This window comes from Psammomys obesus, unplaced genomic scaffold, assembly GCF_907164565.1.
Source record: "Psammomys obesus unplaced genomic scaffold, mPsaObe1.curated_primary_1811, whole genome shotgun sequence".
Classification (NCBI taxonomy): Eukaryota; Metazoa; Chordata; class Mammalia; order Rodentia; family Muridae; genus Psammomys; species Psammomys obesus.
This window is the reverse complement of record NW_026585504.1, coordinates 15625479-15649283: the sequence shown is the minus strand read 5'-3', so window position 1 is coordinate 15649283 and position 23805 is coordinate 15625479. Positions and strand designations below refer to the sequence as shown.

The 23805-nt window shown below is 46.3% G+C and overlaps 2 protein-coding genes across 4 annotated transcripts in view; both read right to left on the bottom strand.

Moving 5' to 3' along the window:
• Positions 1–6041, bottom strand: part of Ehd4 (EH domain containing 4) — a 63301-nt gene extending 57260 nt beyond the window's left edge. Inside the window, exon 1 of the mRNA XM_055592517.1 lies at positions 5780–6041. Within this exon, the coding sequence (XP_055448492.1) occupies positions 5780–6015 (236 nt within the window). The 5' untranslated portion in view covers positions 6016–6041. The remainder of the gene's footprint in view (positions 1–5779) is intronic.
• A 10450-nt stretch (positions 6042–16491) lies between these two features.
• Pla2g4e (phospholipase A2 group IVE) overlaps positions 16492–23805 on the bottom strand; it is a 59024-nt gene continuing 51710 nt past the window's right edge. For all 3 annotated transcript variants that reach the window (XM_055592246.1, XM_055592408.1, XM_055592327.1), the window contains 7 exons: positions 23543–23657; positions 22971–23108; positions 21492–21599; positions 20821–21024; positions 19790–19956; positions 18470–18653; positions 16492–18099 (listed from right to left, as the gene is read on the bottom strand). In XM_055592246.1, the coding sequence (XP_055448221.1) occupies positions 17882–18099; positions 18470–18653; positions 19790–19956; positions 20821–21024; positions 21492–21599; positions 22971–23108; positions 23543–23657 (1134 nt within the window). In that variant the 3' untranslated portion in view covers positions 16492–17881. The remainder of the gene's footprint in view (positions 18100–18469; positions 18654–19789; positions 19957–20820; positions 21025–21491; positions 21600–22970; positions 23109–23542; positions 23658–23805) is intronic.

Here is a 23805-nt window from a genome sequence, read left to right as displayed (position 1 = left end):
CACTACTGCAAAAGTTTTCTTTCCACCAACATTTGTCTTGATACTTGACACCTTGCAAGCAGATGATACAATGAGTGGGCAAGCCACTGACCACCTGGCTGTTTAGCAACCCTCCTCCTGATAACAGCATCCAGAGGCATCACCTTTCCCTACTCTTCAGCCTTGTAGGCTAAGGGCTGACAACCCCATTCTGTATGTTTCATCCTCTGTCTCTCCAGGGAGAGGTCAATGACCATATGAAATCCATGGGATTCAAACCAGAGACTAGCTGAAAATGCTGTACTTCACAGTTTCTACTGCTTTTCCCTACTAAACAGTACATGCATGTAAGTGTGCATGTGTGTGTGTGTGTGTGTGTGTGTGTGTGTGTGTGTGTGTGTATGTATGTATGTAGAGAGAGGGAGAAAGGGGAACGAAGAGAGGGAGACAGGAGAATGAAGATAGATAGATAGATAGATAGATGGATAGATAGATAGATAGATAGATAGATAGATAGATAGATAGATAGATAGATAGACAGACAGACAGACAGATAGATAGTAGGGTCTTATTTAGCCCAGGCTGGCCTCAAACTTGCTATGGCAGATAAGGATGACCTTGAACTTCTGCTCCTGCCGCCTCTCTCTCCCAAGTGCTGGCATTACAGACTTGTATCATTACATCTGATTTATATGGTACTATGGAAACCCAGGGCCTCTGCATGCTGGAGAAGCACTTCACCAATTTATCTATTGAACACGGCCCCTAAATACTATATTTAAAATAGTACCTTTAAAGTTTTAGTACATAATAATGCTAAGCATTAATTTTTTCTTTTATGCTTGAGTATTTTTGTGTTATGAATATAAGTATATCAAGTACATGCTGCCTGTGGGGGCCAGAAAAGGGTGTCAGCTCCCTTGGAACTAGAGCTACAGATGGTTGTGAACCACCCTATGAATACAGGGACCCAAACCGGCTCCTCTGCAATAGCAGCCAATGTTCCTGACCACTGAGCCATCTCTCCAGCCCTCATTAAGCATTTACTTGTGAAAAATTTCATCATGCACTTATTTTATCAACTTGAGTATTATGAATGATTAATGTTTATTGACTGACAAGATATACAAGGAGAAACAAAACCACAGGATTCCACAGTAGCCATTTGTACTCCCTTTGCCTCACATTTACTCTTAGTTCCCTTTATTATTTTTGCTCTTGTTTCTTTACCTCATTTCCAATTTGTTTTCTTTCTGGAATACATTTTTTTTTTTTCGTTTTAAATTAGCACACACAGATGCACAAATTACTTGACTCGCACTAATTACAGAATTATGGAAATCAAAATTACAGGCTGCTTCATACTAGAAGAATGTTTTTATTGGTTTGTTTTTGCTTTTCATTTCTAGTGATTAAACCCAGGACCCTGTGCATGCTAGGCAAGCACTTCACTGCTGAGCTACACCCAACACCGACTGGAGTACAATTCATATACCAGAAAATTTCCTCTTCTATAGAGTAGATCCGTGTCTGAGTCACTCTCAAAGTTCTATAATCGGTGCCACTACTCAGTTTCAGAACACTTTCATCGCTCCAAAAAGAAACTGCATATGCACGAGCAATCTCTTTGCTGCTTTGGCACATGGGTATTCAGCTGTCCCAGCATCATCTGGCGAGAAAGCTAGCCTTTTTCCATTGAACTGTCATGATGTCTTGTCAAAAATCAGCTGATCATAAATATGAAGTTTATTTGGGGCGCTCAGGTCTGTACCACTGATTGTCTATCCTTCCTCTAGTGCCACACTGCATGGCTTTCAGTAGTTACATGATAAATTCTAAACCAGGAAATGTGAGTCCTCCAAACTGTTCTTTTTTTCAGGGCCGTGTTCTGTAATTCTGGGTTCCTAAGAATTACAGACTCAGCCTGTCAATTGCTGCCTCAAACAAGCAATAAAAAAAAAAAACCAAATATTTCAATAGAAGTTATATTTTGAATCTGAAAACGAATTCGGTACACTGGATAGGTGAGGTGGAACACCTCTGTAACCCTAGACCTGCAGAGGCAGGAGTAAGAGGACTACAAGTTTGAGGCCATCCTGGGTTCTATGGCGAGTCCATGATACCAAGTAACACACATTGGGACTGTTTCAGAAAACAGTTCAGGAGCACTGCCATCTCTACATGGTCCCCCGTCCCCCTCCCCCATTTAGGTCTTTCCATAATCCCTCTAATTTTCCATGCGGAAGTCTTGCATCTCTTTTTGTTGGGTGTTAATACTTTATCCTTTTTGGAGGCTATCATAAGCAAGTTTGTCTGCTTAATGCCACTTTGCGGCTGTTCATTTCAAGTTTACAAAAATGCAAAAACTTCTGTACTTTGTTATAAAAAAAATTTTTTTTTAAATATAAAAGACCATATGGTCTGCAAACAGTTTTACTCTTTTCCAATCTGGATGCAGTTTGTGTCTTTCCCTGCCTTATTGCCTTGCTCTCTGCCCCTTTACAGCCTACTTAGTTGCTTTGTTTCCATTCTGGAGATTGAACCTAGGACCAGACATCTACCACTGAGCTATCCCCAGCCCAGCCTACAAAAGTCTCTGAAGTCACTTCTTCTTTTCTCCTCATTAGAATAAGCTTTCTTTGGGAACGTTGCCAGGGTGAAGGAGGGAGAGAGGAAGTAGAACCCTTAAGAGCAGAAGTTGCAGTTTGTAGTTTTAATTGATTTCCGGGGAGCCTCCCATGTTTCACAGTGGAATGATTTTGCTTTATAGCAGCTGGGCCCAGTAATTTTTTTTTTTTTTTTTTTTTTTTTTTTTTTTTTTTGTGGAGGAACCTCTGAAATAAAATTTTAATAGATTTATTTTTAATTGTGTACGGGGTATGCATAGGGGCACACGTATCAATGCAGGTGCTCATGAGTCCAGAAGAGGGCATTGGATTCCCTGGGGCTGGTGTTACAGGTGATTGTGAGCCACCTAACATGTGGCTAGGAACCAAACTCCAAACTTGGGCCCCCTGGAAGAGCAGTGAGTGCTCTTAACTGCAGAACCAACCCACGAAACTTTTTCTTTTCAGGCTTTTTGAATACGCTTGCCCTTCCTCAGCCATTAAAATCAATGATGATATGGTTGTTTCTACAGTGCCAATCCCTTCTCCTTCTCTGGATAATCCTTCTGACCTCTCCAGTTTAACAGTTCTTACTATATATCCTGTCTTCTGAGAAATAAGAGCTGTCAGCTGTTGTCCTGTTCCCCCAGAGAGACTTTGACCAATATCTCTACCACCTCTGAAGCCTCCTTTAGCCTTTCAATGCTATGATCTATAGGAGATTCTACTAATCTGCTCTTTCCATTTGACCTCATCCTCACTCTTTATTTAACTCTCTTCCTGGCACTTGGCCCCTCCTGATTATCTATACAGGAGTGAGCATATTTGCGTGACATGCCAAGCTCTTTAGGCATCCCACCTAGGAGATCTTCCCATCAAAACAAGCGACACACTTAGCTGTCTCAGTTCTGATGCGTGTTCTCGCCCACCACATATAATGAGACTCCTACTTTCTCCAAAACAAGAGAGGAAAAACAAGATTTTTAGGAGTAATATACATAATCAAGGCTGCATGGAGTGGCTTACAGTGAAGAGGAATGCTTCTCTCCATGACACCGTGGCTCCTGTGTTAGTGAGACGGAAAAGAATCTGTGACATTACAAGCCCCTTCCCCAGGTTTGGTGAGCACTAAGCACCCCAGCCAGGACCTAACTGAAGCGAGGTCCAGGAAGGCTAGCTCTCATGGCCCTCTCCTCTGCTGCTCCAAGTGCCGGGCCTCCAGGACAGCTGTTTGCTGCTTTCCTCCCAGAGACCAATCACTTCCTCCTACTCTTCCCTAGAATCGATTTCAGATGCCACAAGTGTAGTGTCATCCAGCTTCTGTCCACAGAGATCTTCTTCTAACCCCCAGGTCCACTTTGGGCCCTCCGTGTAATGACAAAGCCATTTGGTCCAAGCTCCCAAAAAGGTGATTCCTCCCGGGGTTGTAGCTCCTACTGAGTTCTGAATACTACAAAGTGCTTAATTGAGAGGTACAGCCATGAGTCAAATCTAAGAACCTGTCATAACACTATGCCATGAAGCTTCTTCTAATAAGTCAGAGAAGAATGAGACTATAACATAATATAGGGTGGGAAAAAGGATTGATACATGTTCCAGTGAAATGAGCTGTGCTCTGCCTCAGGCCTGTTTATTATCTGGGCTATGGACAGAGGAACATACTCTATCTTTAGGCTAGGTTGGTACAGCATCAAGGAAAGGCTCCCTAACTAATTACCCATAGGTACAGAGAGGCCCATGGCCAAGACAAACAGGAGGAAACAGATGGGACGGCTTTGAACCTGCCACCAGGACATCTTAACAGTGTTATACTCTTCTTTGCTCTGAGCTTAAAAGCTCTCTCCCCACTCTTGTATCACTAACCCAGTAACTCACAACTGCTACTAACTAACACCTTAGTGCTTCTTAGGTTTTGTTGCTGTTGTTTTGGTTAGAAGTCAGGGTCTTTTGTCCCAGGTCATCCTAGATTGCTTTATGTAGCCCAGGCTGGCCTGGAAGGCACAATCACCAAATCCTGGGATTACAGGCAAGCACCATCGCGGCCAGCTATTCGGCACCTTTCAAGGAGCCAGTTGCTGTAATATATCTAGAGTTCATTGGTGAGGTAACATTTTCAACACTACTTTCAGCTTATTAAAAAGCAGCAAATGAAACAATTTCAACATTACTTTTCTCTCTCTTCTTTCACATTTCAAAACACAATGTATTTCCTCTGTTGAGTTCATTCACACTGTATGTGGTCTAGATTTAGCAGTTGTAGTAACAACTACTCTATTTGTTGGAACTCTTTATGTCACAGTTATGAAGAAAAAAGGGGTTGTACTTAACAGGAATGGCACGTACCCAAAGACAGATGCAGTTTTCTGAACACCTGTTGAACATCAAATGATGAAGAGCGTGTTTCTAAAACTCTGGCTCCAAACATTAAGTGTTCAGTCACTTACTTCGCCTAGACTGATAGGGGCTTTAATTCAGAAAACCAAATCTTCCCAAAGAAAGGGAGTGTTAATATGCTGGTTGTTTTTGAAACAGACGCCTTATTTAAAAAGCAGTCTGTTTCATTGTAAATTATTTCTCACCGAGTCACTTCAGAGGAAGCTATGTGATCAGAACCGCAGGGCAAGTACTGGCTACTGCTTCTGGAGACAGAGCAACCGTGACAAATATTTTCAGTTTGTCAAGGGTGAAGAAATGGAAACTAACAAATAGTAACCTGACACTCCCCTTCGTTCCACAGGCTGGAGAGGCGGCCACACCGTCGGCTAACTTCCTATAGACCATAAAGCTGAACGATGGCAGCAGCCGTAGCAGAGAGTGGCACTTTAAGGGCATGGCAATACCTCCACCGCGGCATTCACTCGTTCACATTCATTCATTCGTTGTCACTGTGCTACAAGCTTATCTCTCGGTCACCTAGGACCCGCACACCTTCCTTACCACTTCCAGCCCTAGGCTGCACAGATGATGCTCTCCAGAGCCTCACCCTCCCTTTCCTGCGCTCCCAGACAGACCAGGGTTGACAGGCTCAAGGAAGGCCTTGGCAATAGCAAGGAAAGGGCTCGCAGCGCGCTCCCCTCGCGCTGCTCGAGTCGGGGCTTGGGGAGGCGACAGGCCCCCGGGCTTGGGGAGGCGACAGGCCCCCGGGCTTGGAGTGTACTCTGAGGGCAGACCATGCTCTCAAGCGGCCGGGTTACCTGATGAAGGTGGTCTTGCCCGTGCTGTACTGGCCCACCAGCAGGATCATGGGCTTGTTGTCGAAGTCTGCGTCCTCCAGCGCTGGCGAGTGGAACTCGTGGAAGCGGTACGCCTCCTCCAGCGGCAGCACCTTGCGCTGGTAGAGAGAGCGCAGGCCCCCGGTCACCGTCTGCACCGCGTCCATGCCGCCCGAGCGCTCGCGCCCGCCCGCCTGCCGCCCCATCCAGCTGAACATGCCGCCGCCCGCCAAGTCGCAGCCGCGCCGCGCTCCAGTCCGACTCGCTCTGCGCGCTCGGGAGCGCTCGCCGCCGCCCGCTCGCGGGCCCGCCCCCACGCCGCGGCGACCAATCACCAGCCGCTGCGTCACGGACGCGCGCTCATTATGCAGAAGCACCCGAGGGTCCTTCCTCATTGGGCGTCTGCCAGCGAGGCTCCAGCCAATGGAGAGGCGCGTCTTGAGTTATTGATGACGGCATCGGTCTAAAGGGCTGGGCTAGGAGCGGGAGTCGCCCGAGCCGGGTGGCATGGGCGCGTCCACCCCGGTACATCCTTCTGGCCAGGTGGCGTCGGCTTCCGGGCAAGTCTGAGCTGGCAAGCACGAACCGCCGGAGGCCGTCCTTCCGGAGCTCCACTCATCCCAAGCCTTTGGACCTGGATACTGGGGACGGAGAATTCGGAAAGTTGACAGACAGGTTCTTTTCCCCCCCGCTGGCAGCTTATTATTGCCCAGTTTGCTGCCGAAGAGATCACCGATGGAACTGCTGGCGAAATGAGAGAAAATGAACTTCAATCTATTCGCGTAGACATTTCTCCTGCCACCGCTCAGTTCCGGATCAATCAAAGACCTTTTTTCTCCTAGACAATGGTAGAAATAACTGACCATCCCCTGCGCATCTTAAGTGAGAAATAATGTTAGCGCATTTTTTTTTTTTTTTTCAGTGTGGCCAGTGAGGCCAGCTGCATAGGAATGGGGCGAGAGGCTTGTTAAAACGCACATCTCTAGTTCTCGCTACAGACCTACTCAGTTGAAAATGTTGAAAAAAAAAAATGCAGCTCAACAAGTGGGTGATTCTTGTGTGCATAAAGTTTGGAGAACGTGTATGAATTACTTCCTGAACCTGGCAGGAACGCGGAGCTGATTCATCAAGGAGCTGTAAAACTGCATTTTAAGGATTGCCCAGGTGTTGCCTGGGAGAGCAACGTGATAGCTTTGTCCACCCTAAAAGTTGGAAGCAAACAAGGTGGCCTTCAGTAGGAGAATGGGTAAACTATGTATATCCAGACAGAAAGCTGCTGTCGCCATGAGCTGAGTTCATTAGCGAGGTTTCTGGATCCAAGAACCAGCTCTGTCTACATTCTAGAAACAACAATGAGGAAAATCTGCATGCCTTGGAATAGCACCAAAACTAAGAAATATTGAGTGCTAGATCTGGGGGCTGGAGGGATGGCTCAGAGGTTAGGAGCACTGGCTGTTCTTCCAGAGGTCCTGAGTTCAATCCCCAGCAACCACCTGGTGGCTCTATAATGAGATCTGGTGCCCTCCTCTGGCATGCAGGCAGGCAGAATACTCTATAAATAAATAAATATATTTTTAAAAAAATGTACAAGGTCTATATGCTGAGAACCACAATATATTTCTAAGAGAAATGTAGGCCTGAACATATACTAATACAATCCTAATCAAAACCTCAGCAGGTTTTTGTTTTAGTCAAAAGCAACAAAACTATTCTAAATTTCACATGGTGGATGTGAAGGGCCCAGAATAAACAAGACAATGTAAAATGTAACAAAAAATTAACTCTTCTATTACCTAATTTCAAGAGTAATAAAGCTACAAAAATCAAGACAGGGTGGTATTAATGCAAACATTATCTTCTAAACGTACGATAATGGCATTCCAGCAGCAGGCAGCAAGCTTTTGTAAGACTCCCTTGACTTATGACATCACATTTTAGCTTGTGTAAGCACACTCCATGGTCCTTACACAGGCCCAACAATGCATTTCTCAGAACATGTCACCATTAAGTGATGGGACAAAGCCCAGGAAGAGTTCTACACATATATGGTCAACTGATTTCTGACAAAATACAAAGACAACTTAGTGGATAATTCAAAATCTGTTTGTTTTTCCTTTTGGAGCCGGAGTCTCATGCAGCCATGCCGGCCTCAAACTCACTAGACACCCGAGAATGACTTTGAACTCCTTTTGATTCCTCTGCCTCCACCTCCTAAGTGCTGGGATTACAGGCATGTGCCAGCAAGACTGGGGAAGGAAGCCTTTTCTATAAACAGCTTAGAACACAGAAGCTAAGCATGCATGAAACAATGAGTTCCATCCCCCACCACCACCAAACACGACACACAGATAATTCTAAAACATTATCCGTATACAGAGGCATGAATTTGGATCCAGGTCTCTTAGCCTGTGTTCAGATTAATTCAAGATGAAACCTAGAGCTAAATATAAAATATACAAATTAGAAAATCTACAAATTTACAAATTAGAAACCTAGAGCTAAATATAAAATTTACAAATTAGGGAAATACCTTATAACGTGAGGGGGACATCCACATAGAGAAAATTAGTTGGTAAACTAGATTTCATCAAACAAGAATGCCTGACCCATGACAGAACTATGGGAAAGGCAAGGCGCAAACCTGTAGAATATATTTATAAATAACATCTGAAAAAGTTTATGTCCAGAATGTATAGACCTTTTAAATTTCAATAGCGAGGGGATTGGAGAGATGGCTTGGTGACTAAGAGAAGTGGCTGTTCTTCCAGAGGACCCAAATTTGATTATCAACACCACAGGTCAGCTCTCAACCAACTTTACCAGGCGTGCCCACAGACATCCAGGAAGACAAAACACATATAAAATTAAAAATATGAACAAATTTAAATAACGAAATAATCAAATTAAAAGTGGAAAAAGTATCAACAGACGCTTCAGAAAAGAAGGTCTGACAACGTTTAACACCACTGAGCATTAGGGAAAGGCAAACTAAACCCACAGAAAGACATCACGATCTACCCAATAGACTGCAAAATTATTAAGACAGTAGAAATTGTTGGGGAGAAATTGTAACTGCCTTGTATTACTTGTGGGACTATAAAGCAATACGACCCCTTTGGGAAATGTTTATTTCTTGGAGAGATAAACACACCTAACCTAGCTTGAGTAACAGAAGAAGGGTTATAGAGAGGAGGGGGGAGGCACAGGAGAAAACTTGAGAATAAAAGATGACCTTCCTCTCAAAATCACCCAACTAACCTGAGCACGGGGTGCTCGGCTCTCACCACTTTGGCAGTGGGGGGTGTGGGCCCAAGCTGCAGCTTGTAATGATTTATAATAAAAAGAACCTCATGCATTTAAAAAAAAAAAAAGATGACCTTCCTGACCTTCATTTTGGTTATTGAATCACACTTGGACACTTAGGAAAAGGAATCAAGTTATGTACTTCCCTTAAAAAATTTTGCTTTACATGTACGGCTGTTTTGCCTGCTTATATATCTGTGCATCATATACATGCACAAAAGGAGGCCAGAATTCTGTGTGAGAGTCCCCAGAGACTGAGGTTACAGATAGTTGTAAATCACCAAGTGGTACTCTGCAAGAACAACCTGATGCTCTTAACTACTGAGCCATCTCTCTAGACCACCAAATTATGTACTTTCAAAACATGCGGTTGATTATATGTCAACCATTCCTTGGTGAGTTGACAAGAATATATCTTTTTTGACTCAGGAATTTTATGTTGAAGAACCTATCCTGATGGTATAATGAGTGTCTTAAGGGATAATGAATATAAAACTTTATCTGAAAGTATATGGCTTCTTGTTTGTTGTTTGTTTGTTTGGTTGGTTGGTTTTTGGTGTTTCAAGACAGGGTTTCTCTGTGTAGCTTTGGCTGTTCTGGACTTGTAGACCAGGCTGACCTCAAACTCACAGCAATCCGCCTGCCTCTGCCCCACTGAGCGCCGGGATTAAAGACGTGCGGCACCACACCCAACTATTATTAATTTTCATTAATTTATTATTATTTACTGAAAAGCTGCAACTAGCTGTTGCAGCTATCCTTAGAGCTATCCTCAAAGAGTTGAAACAAATGGTAGTTTCCTAGGCAGTTGCTGAACTTAATGTCATATAAGAAGAATACTAATGAGCTGTTTTGGGTTAGGATTGTATGTAGCTCAGCAGGTGGAGGGCTTGCCTTGCCATTCGTGAAGCCCTGGGTTCATTCCCCAGTACCGCATGCTATGATGAGCACCCTGGGCGACATGAGACTCTGTCTAAAAAATAAAGTAAGCAGGGACTGGAAAGATGCGTCAGCGATTAAGAGCACTGACTGTTCCTGCAGAGGACCCTGGTTTGATTCCTGACCTTCACATGGTGGTTCACAATCATCTGTAACTCCAGTTCTTAGGGATTTCTGACGTCAAGGGTACTATAATGTATGTAGTTTACAGAAACACACACGCATGAAAACATTTTTAAGTGGAAAAGATGGATTAGAGAACTGAATGCACATGCAGTTATTACAGAAGACAGTATGGTAGTTCCTCAGAAAAATATAAGTAGATTTACTATGTGAACCAGCATGCATACACACACACACACACACACACACACACACACACACACTGGAAATGTAAAGCAGAATCTTGAAAAGGCATGTGCACGCCATGATTATAGGAGCATTACTTATATTTTCCAAGAGACAAAACCAACTTGAATGTTCATCTATGTGCAATTGCTGAATGGTGTGGTGGTTGTTATTATTTAGCCTTACAAGGGAAGGGAATCCTGCCACACGATGTGGCATAGGTGAATTTTTGAAGGTGGCCTGTGGTGAAGAAGCCAGCCACCGAGAAGTGACTACAGTAGGCTGCCACTTTCATGGAGGTTTCTAAAGTAGGTTCACAGAAACAGGGAGCGGAGTTAGAGTGGCGGTTACAGAAGTTTCGGGGCAGAGGAAATAGTTGTTCAGTGGGTATAGAGTTTCCATTTTGCTAATTGGAAAAGCTACATAGAGTTGTTGCCCAACAATGTGAAATGCTTACACTTGCTGAACTGTGTACTTAGAAATGGCTAAGGTGATGAATTCTGTGTTGTATGGTATTGTGCTGTATATTGTTTTATTTTTGTTTTTTGGGACAGGGTCTTTCTTAAAATTAAATTTATTTTATATGTATGAGTGTTTTTGTCTTATGTTTGTCTATTACATGCGTGCCTGGTGACCAAAGAGGCCAGGAGAAGGTGTCCAACCTCTAGAACTGGAGCTGCAGATGATTATGAGCCACCATGTGGGTGTTGGTGTTGGGCATTGAACCTGGGTCCTCCGAAAGAATGACCAGTGCTCTTAACTGCTGAGCCATCTCTTCAGCTCTATACAGTGTTTTTTTTTTTTTTGAAAAATGACAACTTTTATTTTTTAAGTTGATATACAGAAGTTTTGTATTTTTGTTTAAGATTTTAAGATATCCAAGAAAAAGATAGAAGTGATGAACCCCTAAATGTGGGAAAAGATAACCTTAGTTTTCTCTTTATGGGCTTTAGAATTTTTTTCAAACTTTACAGAACAATCACATTCTTGTTTTACAAGCAGGAAAGAAAAGTAAGGAAGAAGCACAAAGAGTTAGTTGCCTTTAGTCCTTCAAAAACAAAAGGAAGTCCTGCAGGCCCTACCCTCGGGCGCTGTGCTGCCTGCCTTTTCCTCCTGCAGCTGCCCTGCAGCATTCTTGCTCTAGCTAAGTCCTTGACTTCGTCCTCTCTGTCATCCTGCGTCCACTGATAAACTGTGGTGTCGCTTTGCTTTGCTTTCTTCCCACTGAAAGTCCCTGTTCCACTCTTTTCATCCAGTTGTTTTTGCAACCTAATCCTATGACTTGGAGTTTTACAGGTAGTGTCATTAGATGTTCAGAAATGGGCTGTGCTGTATAATCCTGGCAAAAAGTAGCCTTATACTAAGATTCAGAAGGTCTCTCATTGAACCAGGAACTCACTGACTTGGCTAGGCTGGCTGGACCAATGCACCCCCAACCCCACGCTGTAGCTACGTTTGTGCCCTGAAGCATCTAGCTCTTATGTGGATGCTGAGGATCCAATCTCAGGTCCTCATGCTTGCACAGGTTCTTTATTTACTGAATCATGTCTCCAAGCTCACCTGAGGTTTTCACATTGTAGATCATATACTTGGATCACGTTGCCCTTTTGTCCCTCTTCTTCTCTCAACTGGCCTCTTTCCTCTCCCTAAATAGTCTTTGTTCTACCTTCGAATTTCTTTTCAAATCTAGATTCTGCATATGAGAGATAATGTAATATTTGCCAAAATCTGGCTAGGTTCTATAGTTGTTGTTATTTTAATTTTTCAAGACAGTGTTTCTCTGTGTAGCTCTGGCTGTCTTAAAACTCACTCTGTAGACCAGGCTGGCCTCAAACTCTTATAGATCTGTCTGCCTCTGCCTTCCAAGAGCTGGGACTAAAGGTGTGCAGCGCCTCTGCCGGCCCTATTGTTTTTCCTGTGGAAGGGTGTTGCCCTAGCTCCCTGGTCACAGGTCTGCCTTGGGCAATGTTCAGTGGCTGCAGTTACATGCAGAGAGGCTTACAGGCCTGGGAGAAGGGAGGGGCTTCTTTGGCCTGTGGAGAAAGCCCCTTCACCCTCACACCCTGTTGCTTTTCCAGGTCACTGAGGTCACTGGAGATGTAGCTAGTAGATATGGAGGTGGGGACATCTAAGTAGGTACCTCAGGGAAGCCTTTTTTAGCAAGATGACTCTGACTGTGTACTTGGGCACATTGCCATCTCGGTAAGAACTATATTTTCCAGGCTTCCTGCAGGCAAGTGTGGTCATGAGACCAAGTTCTGGCCAGAGTTAGGTGAGCCCAAGGCTTCCAGGAAGTCTTCTTAACAGGAAGAAAACTTGATTTTTTGTTTGTTTGTTTGTTTGTTTTGTTTTGAGACAAGGGTTTCCTTGTGTAGTCCTGGCTGTTCTGGAACTCAACTTTGTAGACCAGGCTGGCCTAGAACTCAGATATCTGACTGCCTTTTTCCCAAGTACTGGGATTAAAGGCATGATTTTGTTTGTTTGTTTGTTTGTTTTATTCTTCTTTCTCTCATGTGCTGCTGGAGTTCTAGGGCTCATTCTGGATCCTGAGGCCAAGAACTGTCCAGGGGACAGCAAAGCTAAGAGCCATCAGAAGCAGGGCCCTTCCTACTGTGTGCAGACACCTTAGACCACTACTTTACAAAGGCAAGAATGGCATTCCTAACTAAACACTTCTTATTAGAAAGGAACCATGCTACAACAGAATCTGGAATGTGACGTCTACTTAGTAAATGAGAACAAGGGTCATGTTTAAGTATTACAGGCTAAGATTTAAAACATTGCCTAATGTTGATGTTGTATTGTTTTTGCTTTTCCAGACAGGGTTTCTCTGTGTAACAGTTCTGTTTGTCCTGGAACTTGCTCTTGTAGACCAGGCTGGCCTTGAATGCACAGAGGTCCACCTGCCTCTGCCTCCCAAGTACTGGGATTAAAGGCCTGTGCCACCACCGCCCAGCATACCGCATAGTTTTTTACATGCCTCTTATTTGGAGGGGAGTTCTTTGTCCCCTTGAACCTGATCTGGCTTGTGACAACTTTCCCCAATAGATTTCTGTGGAAGCACAGCTCTGTGCCTTCTAGCCTTAGTCATACAGGTCAGCTGCCGCCACCATCTAAATCTCCTCCAGGAGCCTGGCCATTCTGGGAAGACAATGGGCGGGTGCTCTGACTGACAGCCCAGTGAAAGACCCAGATCAACAACAACAACAACAAATCACTTATCTACGTATTTATTTATTTCCTTCCTTCCTTACATTATTGTGCGTGTGCGTGATGTATGCATGGAGGCACACGACTGCCCTAGCATGGGTGTGTTCAGAGGATAACCTGGTAAAGTCAGCTCTCTCTTTCCAACTTTATGTGGGTTCTGGGGATTGAATCCAGGTGGTCAGGCTTGTGCCAAGCCCTTTATCCACAGAGCTATTTCACAGGCCCGAGGAGCCATCCTGAAGTAGATTCTTCTGTCTTCTTTTCAGACGTAAGCCATTGTTTTCTCCAGAGCTGTACAAGTCACTAGTGCTAAGGTCTCACACATGAGTGGGAAAATGTTGTCCTTGATCTGCCTTCTTGATCCTCGATCCAACAGACTTTGACAGTAATCACTCAGTGCTTCTTTTACATCCTTATACTCAGGGCCATAGATAGCTGGAAAAGGCTGGGTGTGGTGGCTCATGCCTGTGATCTCAGTCCTTGGGAGCCTTGGGTTTAAGGACAGCCTGGGCTACGTTGTAAGTTCCAGACTAGGCTACAGGCTACTGAGTTAGAAACAGTCTGAAAAGACAGATCAGCTGGAACATCTGGTAATTCTTGCTCTTTTGGTAAAAGTTTGGTTCCCTTACAAAGATAAATTCATATGCAGACAGCCTAGGCCTGATACGGTAATTTCATAGTCCCAAAGTCCCAAGACTTTTATCTTCCCTATTTTTAAAGTTCAGTAAAACAAAAACAGAAGCAAAACTAACTCATACAAGCCTGGCCCTACCCCCTTTATCTTCCCTTCTGCCCAGAATACAGGCATGACAGGTGGCATACAGGTGGTAATGATAGGCCAAAAGGCAATCTTGAGGATAGCCAATAAAGCTGAAAGAGGCCTAGATCTCTGAGAGAAAAAAAAAAAAAGAACTTCAGTTTTGCTTGAGCGACTTAATTGTAGGATCTTTACAGTAAAAACCAGCAGATACAGACTTGCAATGCTTAGAACAAGGGCAAGTTGCCTTAGCCGGCACTAGCACGCCGAGGTGTTGAAATAAGAGGCAGCCTTTAAGTCCTGGCATAGCCGAGATGGCTAAGAGTATGGAGTCAGGGAGGGTCAGAGATACAGGACCTCATAGGATGCCAGCAAGGCAGGAGAGTAAGGGGGGGGGATGGCCAGGGAGGAGTTCTGCTTTCCCAAGCAGAAACCAAGAGTGAAGCTACCCATGGCCTCTTTGCTCCTGTTCTTTGCACTCAAACCGCTGTGTACAGAGACTGGGAGGACCAGTTTCCACGAAGACCTCCCACAGGGTAGGCATGAGGGGGTTCTTGACGGTTAGTCACCGGTTGGACCCTTCTTGTGTCTCACTCCCCAAAATAGTAATGCATCCCAATGAATTGCAAGTTGAACGTGTTGGCAAGGAAGTGGTTAGCGAGGAGTTCCGGGAGCAGAGGTAAGGGCATTCAGCAACCGTGTCTGGGTAAAATCTTTCCATACTTTCCCCTCAACTGAGGTAGGATAGAAAGAGAGGGAAAATTTTGGAGACATGAGAAATGAGAGAGAGCCCCTACCCAAGCATCAAGTTGAAGCCTCTAATCAGCAACAGAACAAGAATCTCAACACAGTTAACAAGCTTTAAGGCCTTTCTCCCTCTCCAGCCGCAAACCTGCAATTTTTTAGGAATCTCACCAGAAATCCCATTTACAAAGAAAAGATACATACTCAACCCTTTGTTCAACCCTATCGGCTTCTGGGGTTTTTGTTTCCCTCTTTAAAAAAGAAAGAAAGAAAGAAAGAAAGAAAGAAAGAAAGAAAGAAAGAAAGAAAGATGTCAGTGTGCATACAAGTGAGTGTGCGTTTGTGAGTTTGTGTGTGTGTGTGCATGTGCGTGCCACAGTGCAAACAGCCACACTTTCATGTGGAGGTTCTGGGGATTGAACTCAGGTGGCCAGGTTTGGATGAGTTAGTTTTGTTTCTGTTTTTGTTTTTCCTAACTTTGCCTGTTGAGTCAGCCATCTTGCTGGCCCTGGTTTCTGGTTTTACCCTTATCAGATTACAATTTTCTCCAAGGCATCCCTGGAGCTCCCTGCTGTCTTGTCTCTCTAATCAGAAGAGGATGGGAAAGAGAAGGAAAAAGGGGTTTCTCAGCAGCCTTTTGAGATGGAACCTGAGAGCCAAGTAAAATGTATATACGGCCCTCACTCGCCCTTGATGAACCCATGCTCACTCACACTTGGGCACAGCTGACTTCTCTCTGCTTCCCCTTAGGAAGACCATGATCCCACTTGGGTGTGTCTTTTTTTCTTCTTCTGGGCTCTTCTCTCTCTCTTATTTAAGCCTATATTAAAGGCTCCTCAATAAAAACGCCAACTGTGCTTCACAGTCCTGGGTCACATCCTGAAATTCTTTCTGTGTTGAAGCTAGGAACCCCAGTTTGGCCTTCACCAATGTTCCGAAAGCTTCAGGGGACTCTGCAGAATGCTGAGAGTGGCAGTGTGGGGGTCTCACTACTGACACACCCGAAATCTGAGTTCCTGGGAAGCAAATGGTTTCCAGCCTGCTGTGCACGAAGCATGTGCTCACTGCCGAGGCAGCCTGTCTTTCAGCTTCCCTCAGTTCTTCCTGCAAACACACGGGCTGGAAGAGCCTGGCCTGCCCCAGGCTGATGACACTTGCTGATGACAACTTCATAGAGACAAGGAGTCCTCACCACAAGGAGTGGCCACTCCTGTAGGAGGCAACAGGTCTCCCAGAACAGGCTTGTGTGGACCAGGTCTCCTCTAACCCCTAGTAGCTGCTACAGAGAAGAAAGACCAGAGGAGTGAATTGTGGAGTTGAAGGCAGAGGCGAGGGTTAGGGTCAAGGATGGGGGTCAGGAGATAATGAAAACAGATGAATCAACATTCACCCCATGACCACTTTATTCTGTGTTCAAACAGTACAGTGATCTTATAAACCCCACATACTACAGAGAGTCCAAGGCATGGCTGCCTTCACCTTGCAAAATGCAGGTCCTATTCTTGCTCGCTCTGATAATTCAGAGCCTGCTCCCTGTGTGGAGGAAAGAAAAGAAATAACAGCCAGCTACTCTAGAGGAGGCTTAGAGAAGGGTGACAGACATCCACCTCACATCAGCATCCCTTGGGTAGGAACCGGCTTCGCAGGCCCAGAAGCCCAGCTTATCAATGGCAAAATGGAGTCTGTGGACTCGGGCTCCCCAAGGTGAATGGGGAGTGTGGTAAATCCATTCTTCCCACCGAGGAGTCACCTCGGGATTCCATTCTATCCTTTAGTGAAGCCTGGAATCTGGGTGTCTCTGTGTTCAGGGCTTCCCCGAAGATTCTCTTCCAAACATATCTTTCTCAGAGTCGTAATTCGCCGTTCTGAGGCCATCCTTCCTGGTTCTAACCTTGTTCTCCGAGTCACTGTACAAGAACTTAGATAAACTGGCTGTGGTGTTTCTGTGATAAATAAGACGAATCATACTTAGAAATAAATAACCCCATCCGAAAGCCAGAGAAATGTCCGAGAGTCTGGCACTGGACAGCTTCAAGTAGCCGGTGCCCACAGTCTGCCCAGGCCTCCGTGGATGGCATCCTGGATCCTCATTTTGTGAGTTTCTGCTACATTGTAGGCAGTGCCTGCTTTCACTGGACCTGGGTGCTTAGACCTGGTCCCCGCCAGGCTCCCATGCACACCAGCGCATGGCTCTGGTAGCTGAAGCGGCACCAGTGACACGGGTTAGTCACTTGTTTGGCTTTGCTGTAGCAGAGACCAGGCTCTCTACTAACTTTCTCTTCATTGTAGGAAAAAAAATAAAAATAAATCACAAAATACTATTGATAACAACAATTCCGAGGACACAATTACCTTACATTTACAAAGCATTTTTCCAGAGAAACTTAGAGCAGTTCTTGGTCTCCTGGGCATTTCTCTAGGCTGGTCATGGGAGAAGGAAGAGGAGTGGAGGGGAGGCTTAGGGGATTTCTGCCTCTGTCCCTAAGGACAAGGTCTCTTGGGAACTACCCGCTCTCTGCAGCCATACATTCACATTCTACACTTGGATCTATGTGGAAGCCCGTGACCGCAGTACCTTGCCTGCTGGAAAGTGGAGAGAAACTCCCAACAGACTCCTCCTTGCTTCCTTCCTCTCTCTCCTTTGTTCACTTGTAATGTTTTGCTAGAAACCCCATGCCCAGCTGCCTGCTCCCCTGGCCAGAGGGCTGTGCATGAGGTCAGCTTTGACGGGTGATGCTTCTGACAACAGAAGCAGACACAAGACAGATAGGGCTCCCCCAGGCCTAGGAGGGGCACTGGCTCCTCATGCGTTTCTTCTCCACTGCCAGTCTGATGGCCTGAAGGAGCTTGTCTTTGTTATTGAGGATGTTATACTCCGAGAGTTTTGCCAGCTTGTCGAAGGCGGCCTCTGTATACGTCAGCTCCTTGGTGGCATAGGGAGATTTTTCACCATAGATATTCAGCTGGCCCAGTTCCAACTCCTCAGGACTTCGCTCCACACCTTGGAACAAGAGAATTCGCTATAGACCCTTATTATGGTAGGCTGTGAGGACTTGTTTGCACACACAGACACACTTGGATGCATACACATTCATAGGGGCACCCCCCGCCCCAAGCTCCTTGGGGCAGAGGCACAGCTTACACATTTCAGGTTCCCACATAGCTGGGTATCAATAAATGGCCAAATGAGTAATAAGAGCAGAGACCATGTTACCAGTTCATGAGAAAGCATGGAAGGAGCTCTCTGGGCTCAGTTTAGAGCTAAGCCAGGCCTCCCCTCTGGGGGTCATCAGAAGATTCTGTAAGTCTAAAACCAGGAGCTTTCCTCTGTGTCCAGTGGGGACCGGGAACACAACATAGAGAGAACTTACCTGGGGCCTTGTACTTCTGGAAGGTGTCGTTGATGAGTGGGAAGTAAGCCACAATGGGGGCATCGGGCTCCTGGGGGTTCTCCATCAGGTAACACTCCTTGAGACTTTTGTCGTCATCCTGGATGGAGTAGCTGGGGAAGGGGATGTTCTGGGCGGTGCAATACTCACAGGTTTGTTTCAGCGGCTGTAACAGCAGGGGAGGACGCTGTTAACCCCGGGAAGCCTCGAGGTGGGCAAGCCACGCAGAGTTCCTGAGCCCGCTTTCCTGGTTCTCCTAGCTACCGCTGGTCCCAACCTGCTTTGCCAATGTGTAGTATTTGTAGGGGAAAAAAAAAAAAAAAAAAAAAAAAAGCCAGGCCAGGACTAAAGGCCCAGGCAGCAGGCTGGTGCCTAGCCAGCTGAAAGCCCCTTTCCTGAATGAAAACACAGAACACAGAACTGGGGACACAGGGGTGGTGTTCTCTGAGGTCAACACACACTGGGACCTGGTCGCCCGGAGTCGTGACGGGCAGTGTCCAACGGATGAACTTTGAAAAAGTGCCTTTAAAGTCCCAAAGAGCCTCAAGTCCAGTACTAGCTTACCTGCGAGTGTCTCCAGCTAGCCACTTGCTTTCCCCCTCTGTGGCCGAGGGTAGCAGCCATGCCCCCTACCACAAAGACCCTGGGGACCCTGGGAATCACACCGTTGCTTGCTTACAAACACAGAGGACAACCACTGCTCTCCTTCTAGTCATCTGTCTGTAAATCCTCTCTTCTCCTGGCTTCAGGATGGGATTGTATCAAAGTCAACCCCGCCCCCCCCCAAAAAAAAATCCAAGCCAACCAACCAACCAAAAATCAAAAATCAGGATTTTCCCCTAAATAGAAAGGTAATAATAACAGTAATCACAATCATAATACCACCATCACCACCACAACCATCGGCTACCTGTGTGATCATATGATTACACAGGTCGCTGGGATTGTTTTAAAAGTAAGACATTACAAACTCATCAGGATTTTTTTTTTTTTCAGCCAGGCTGAAAAATGGCTAAGCGCATCACATGCTTAAAAGCAATCATAAAATTTCTATTCACTGAATTCATGCAAACCCCAAGTCCTAGCATGGGAGAGCCAGCCGGTTGCCAGTGGGGTTTGGTCCTCTGGCCCCACACCGTGTAAGCTCCTCTCATGTAGTCTCAGAGTGTGTTAGCAGAGCATGCTCTCCCATGTTACAGCTATGCAGGCCTCTGAGGTCGTGGCACTGACCGTGACAGCCCAGGAGCGGCTGGGGGCTGGGCTGGGGCTGGGCTGGGCTGGGGCCGTGTCTGCTATACTTGCCTTTGTCTGGGATCCTGCACAGTAATTGAGGTGGATGATGAGGTCGATATTTCTCTCTGGCCTGAGGAGGGGTGCATAGCTGGAGTTGACAAAGAATGCGGTGTCCAGAAGGTTCAGGTGTTTTGTAGACTGTGTCAGCTGGTTTGGGAAGGTGTCCAGTACTGTGTCTGAAAATCAAGTCCGCTAGTTACCACCCTACCTGGTGCTCTAACGTCAGCTATGGGTGGGGTGGTAGCAATGGTATGGACAGAGTGCCCTGCCTGAAGCTTTCTTTCTTCAGCCTGGGCCTCTAGCCTCCCACATTCTCTCTAAGACACTGAGTCCTTCTTCTCTGGACTAGTGTATAGGAGCATGCTCTTGAGGCTTTAGCAAGTCTTACATGGGTTATGCACACAAGCCCACTGTGACCCATCCATATAGCTCGGGGAGAAGGGGTTTATAAGGCCATCTTATGAACTAGGGGTATCCATGAACATAGAGCCATCAGCCTATTTTGCTCCAAAAGATAACAAGGACAAGAATAATAGTCCAGGCTAAAGGACTTTGCAGGCTATGGCCAAATAAAATATCAAAGAAGATTTCCATGTGCTGGAATAGGAAGAATGCTAGATCTCATCCCTAAAGCCTTAGCAAGGAGAGGCATGCAGAATCAAAGCTATGAAAGTGTGGCTTAAGGCCTCAGGCTGTGAGACTGAGCGGGGCCACACTTGCTCAGCCACAATGGGGGCACAACTCACAGTGAAAGGCGCTTCCAAAAGACATTGCCAAAAGAGCCCGTATCTCTCTGTTTATACAATGGGGCCAACTTCTGCAGCTGGGACTGTTTCGAAGATTCTGCAGGGAACCCCTGCATTGTCCCCTACTGGCAAAGCCATATTCATTCAGGCCCTCGGCCATACGCGGGCTACCCACCCCTCGCCCAAACCATTAACGTGAGCAGAGGAGACTATCTTTTTCTCTGGCGACTTCAACATCTGCTTCTCCTTCCTCCCAGCAGAGCCAGCCCTGGAGGAGCGTCCAGGTTGGGGTACCTCTCCACTTAGAGAACTGTTTGTTCTGAAGGTAGTCGGTGTGCAGCTGCATCCCGTACAGGAAGTTGTGGAACTCGGACACGAGGGGCCTGTGCGTGAGCATTTCTCGGAAGGTGTTGGACAACCACGACGCTGGGATCACTACTGTGGTTTCCAAGGGGTTGTTATCACACCTAGGGATTTCAGGCAGGAGTGGGTCATCCTCTGTAGGGGAAAGGGGACGGCAGACAGGTTACAACAGCTTGGGTAGCACCTGCCTGCTTAGCCCCTGAGAGTGAGCCATTTCAAAATGCAGTCCACGCCTTCTTTGCTCAACTCTAAGCCTAAGAGGTATGAGACAAGGATGGGGGGTATGTCGAGGGAGAAAGAGAATACCCAATAAGGAAGGCCCCAGAGAGGACAGTGAGCCCAGAAGTTTGGTTTTTCCCCTGTGCTCACAGATCCCTAGGCTCATCAGCTCTCTGAATATTCCAGGTTATCTTTCTGGGCCTCAGCGCAAGTACCATCTATAAGCCCCCTCCCCCCACCCCTGCCACCAGTGAGGAAAAATACTCCATCCCAAGTGCCTTCCCGGGTCTGGATCACAGGGAGGATGTAGAAATGGGTCCTTAGTTCATGATCCATACCCAATATTTCCATCACTAAAGAGGAGAGGCCAGGGCGACACCCACCAATATCATGCAGTCTTTCCCTTGTCCACCTGTAGAAAAACTCCTCTGAAGTGTGGGACAAATTCCAGGCGTCAAGCAGGTTCAGCGAAAAGATGCTACTCCACAAGCCTAGAGGAGCGGAGAAGCCATGAGCAACTCTCCCCAAGCTCCCTGCCCTCCCATCCCTAACCTCCCTGGTCTGGCCTCAGCCTTGATGCCTACTCTGGGCCAGGCTGCTTGGGGGTGGGGAAGACTTGGCTTTCTATCTCCTACAGAGCAGTTCTATGCAGTGTCTGATGATGCTAGTCCTTGGCTCTTTCCCTCCCTTTCTTCGGTGCAGAGAGCAGGAGGGTACTCAAGGCACAGCTACAGCAGGGGGATGATGGTTTACAGGTGCAGGCTTTAAATTCAAGCTCAGTTCAGCTCTTGCTTCAGTTGACACTTAAGACAGTGTCCGGCATGCAGTAAGCCTTGATACACATAAGACTAGCTTTTACTTGTTCATGTAAAATTTACATAATAATACTATATAATAATAATAATAATAATAATAATAATAATAATATCCAGATATGGTGGCTCATACCTGTAATCCCAGCTAGGGAGGCTGAGGCAAGAGGGTTGACATGAATCTGAGGCCACCTTAGGCTGTATAGCAAGCTCCAGGCTTGTCTGGGCTACAGGGTGAGACCCTATCGCAACTTCATACAGCTAGCAAGTGAAGAAACAGAGTTCAAACTGAACTGTAGGTTTCAGAACCACATGGGTGGTAGGGTCGGGGGAGCAGGAAGAACTGTGGGCTGAGAGTTTCTGTGCGGAGTTCATAGAAGAGATGCGGCTTAAGTCAGACTTCCTGCAATGGGTTGTTCTGGAGTACGTGAAATATGGACGCTGTGTTTAAATAAAAGAAATTCAAATAGTTGTTTTTGAAGCTGTAACGACAGGCTTATTTTCTGAGGTCATTTTTTTTTTTTTTTGGCAAAAGAGACTCTGAAGTGAAGAACTAAGACTGGCTGTTACAGTCAGTGGGCTCCTGTACTCAGTGACCTGGGAGCAAAGAACAGGGAGCTGAGCTAAGCTTTCCCAGTGGCCCTGTTCTTCCTGCTAGGACCACCTCTGCTTGGGAGCCGAGTCTTCCTCAGAAACCAGCACACTGCTGCCTGAAGTCAAACAGGAAGACGTGAGGGTCATGATAATTTTCTATCTCAGTCTTTCATACCCAGGCTGCTTCTGAGCAGACTACAAACAGACACTGGAGACTAGGGTGCTGGGAGAGTCCTGCAGGGTCCCTTTCCTGATGTCTCCCCGGGCCTAACGGGCTTCAGGAAGATTAGGGAAGTCAGTATGGAAGTACTGGTTTAACGTGCTGTGGCAGATCCAAGAAGTTCAACGGTTCAAGGCTAACTAAGGCAACTGGCACCGGGACAAGATTCTCCCTGTCCTTCTGCTAGTCACAGGCAGGCCTAGCCAGCACTGAGGCGGGGCATCCTTGAGAGTCACCTAGCAGGTAGCACATCTCAAGCTCAGGGATCCTCTTCATCAGCCGCCCCATGAAGAACTCGGAGCCAAACAGCTCGGTGGGGATGAATGCTCCGTACTTCTGAAAGCCCACCTCGTAGGGGGAGAACTCGAACCACTCTGTACACAGAGAGCAGTATCAGCCTCGAGTTGAAAACCAGCCAGCCAGCCCTCCCTCCAGCCCACCAGCGCTGGCTCAGGGCCATGGGGAGCTTGGAACTGTAAGCTGCAGTTCCCCTGTGGGACGCAAGGGGGCATTTGCTGCTGGACAAACTGCTAAGCTCAAACTTTAGCTTCTCAAAGCTGAATATACAGGGGCGAAAAACTGACCCTTCTAGGCTTCCCTTTTGGGCAGCCTTAAAAAAAAAAATCTTAAGAGTCTCATCCTTCATGGTCTTCATTTCCCACTGAAAGCTAAGGGACCTGATCATGTCCATTCATGAGGGAAATTTCTCCAGCTGTGGGGGACTGCTTCCTGATGTGGAGATTGGTAAAGTGTGTGTCGAACCCGCCAAGAAGGGGCCCCCTCCTAAGCCACTAGCCACCAGTGTTACCTCTGAAATCCTGGTTGCTTACATCATCCTTGACATTGATGGTGAGGTAGATGGGCAGAGGGTTCTGTCCCTGGCACAAAGCAGCACGCTGCTCTGACAGTTTACATTCATATTTCTGTAGGGACACCAGGGATTAGGAGAGGTGGCTGGCAAGCAGTCAGTGAAGAACAAGAGAACAATCTGAACCCTTAGCAGCCATTTCCAGGCTCTGTATCAACACACACACACACACACACACACACACACACACACACACACACACA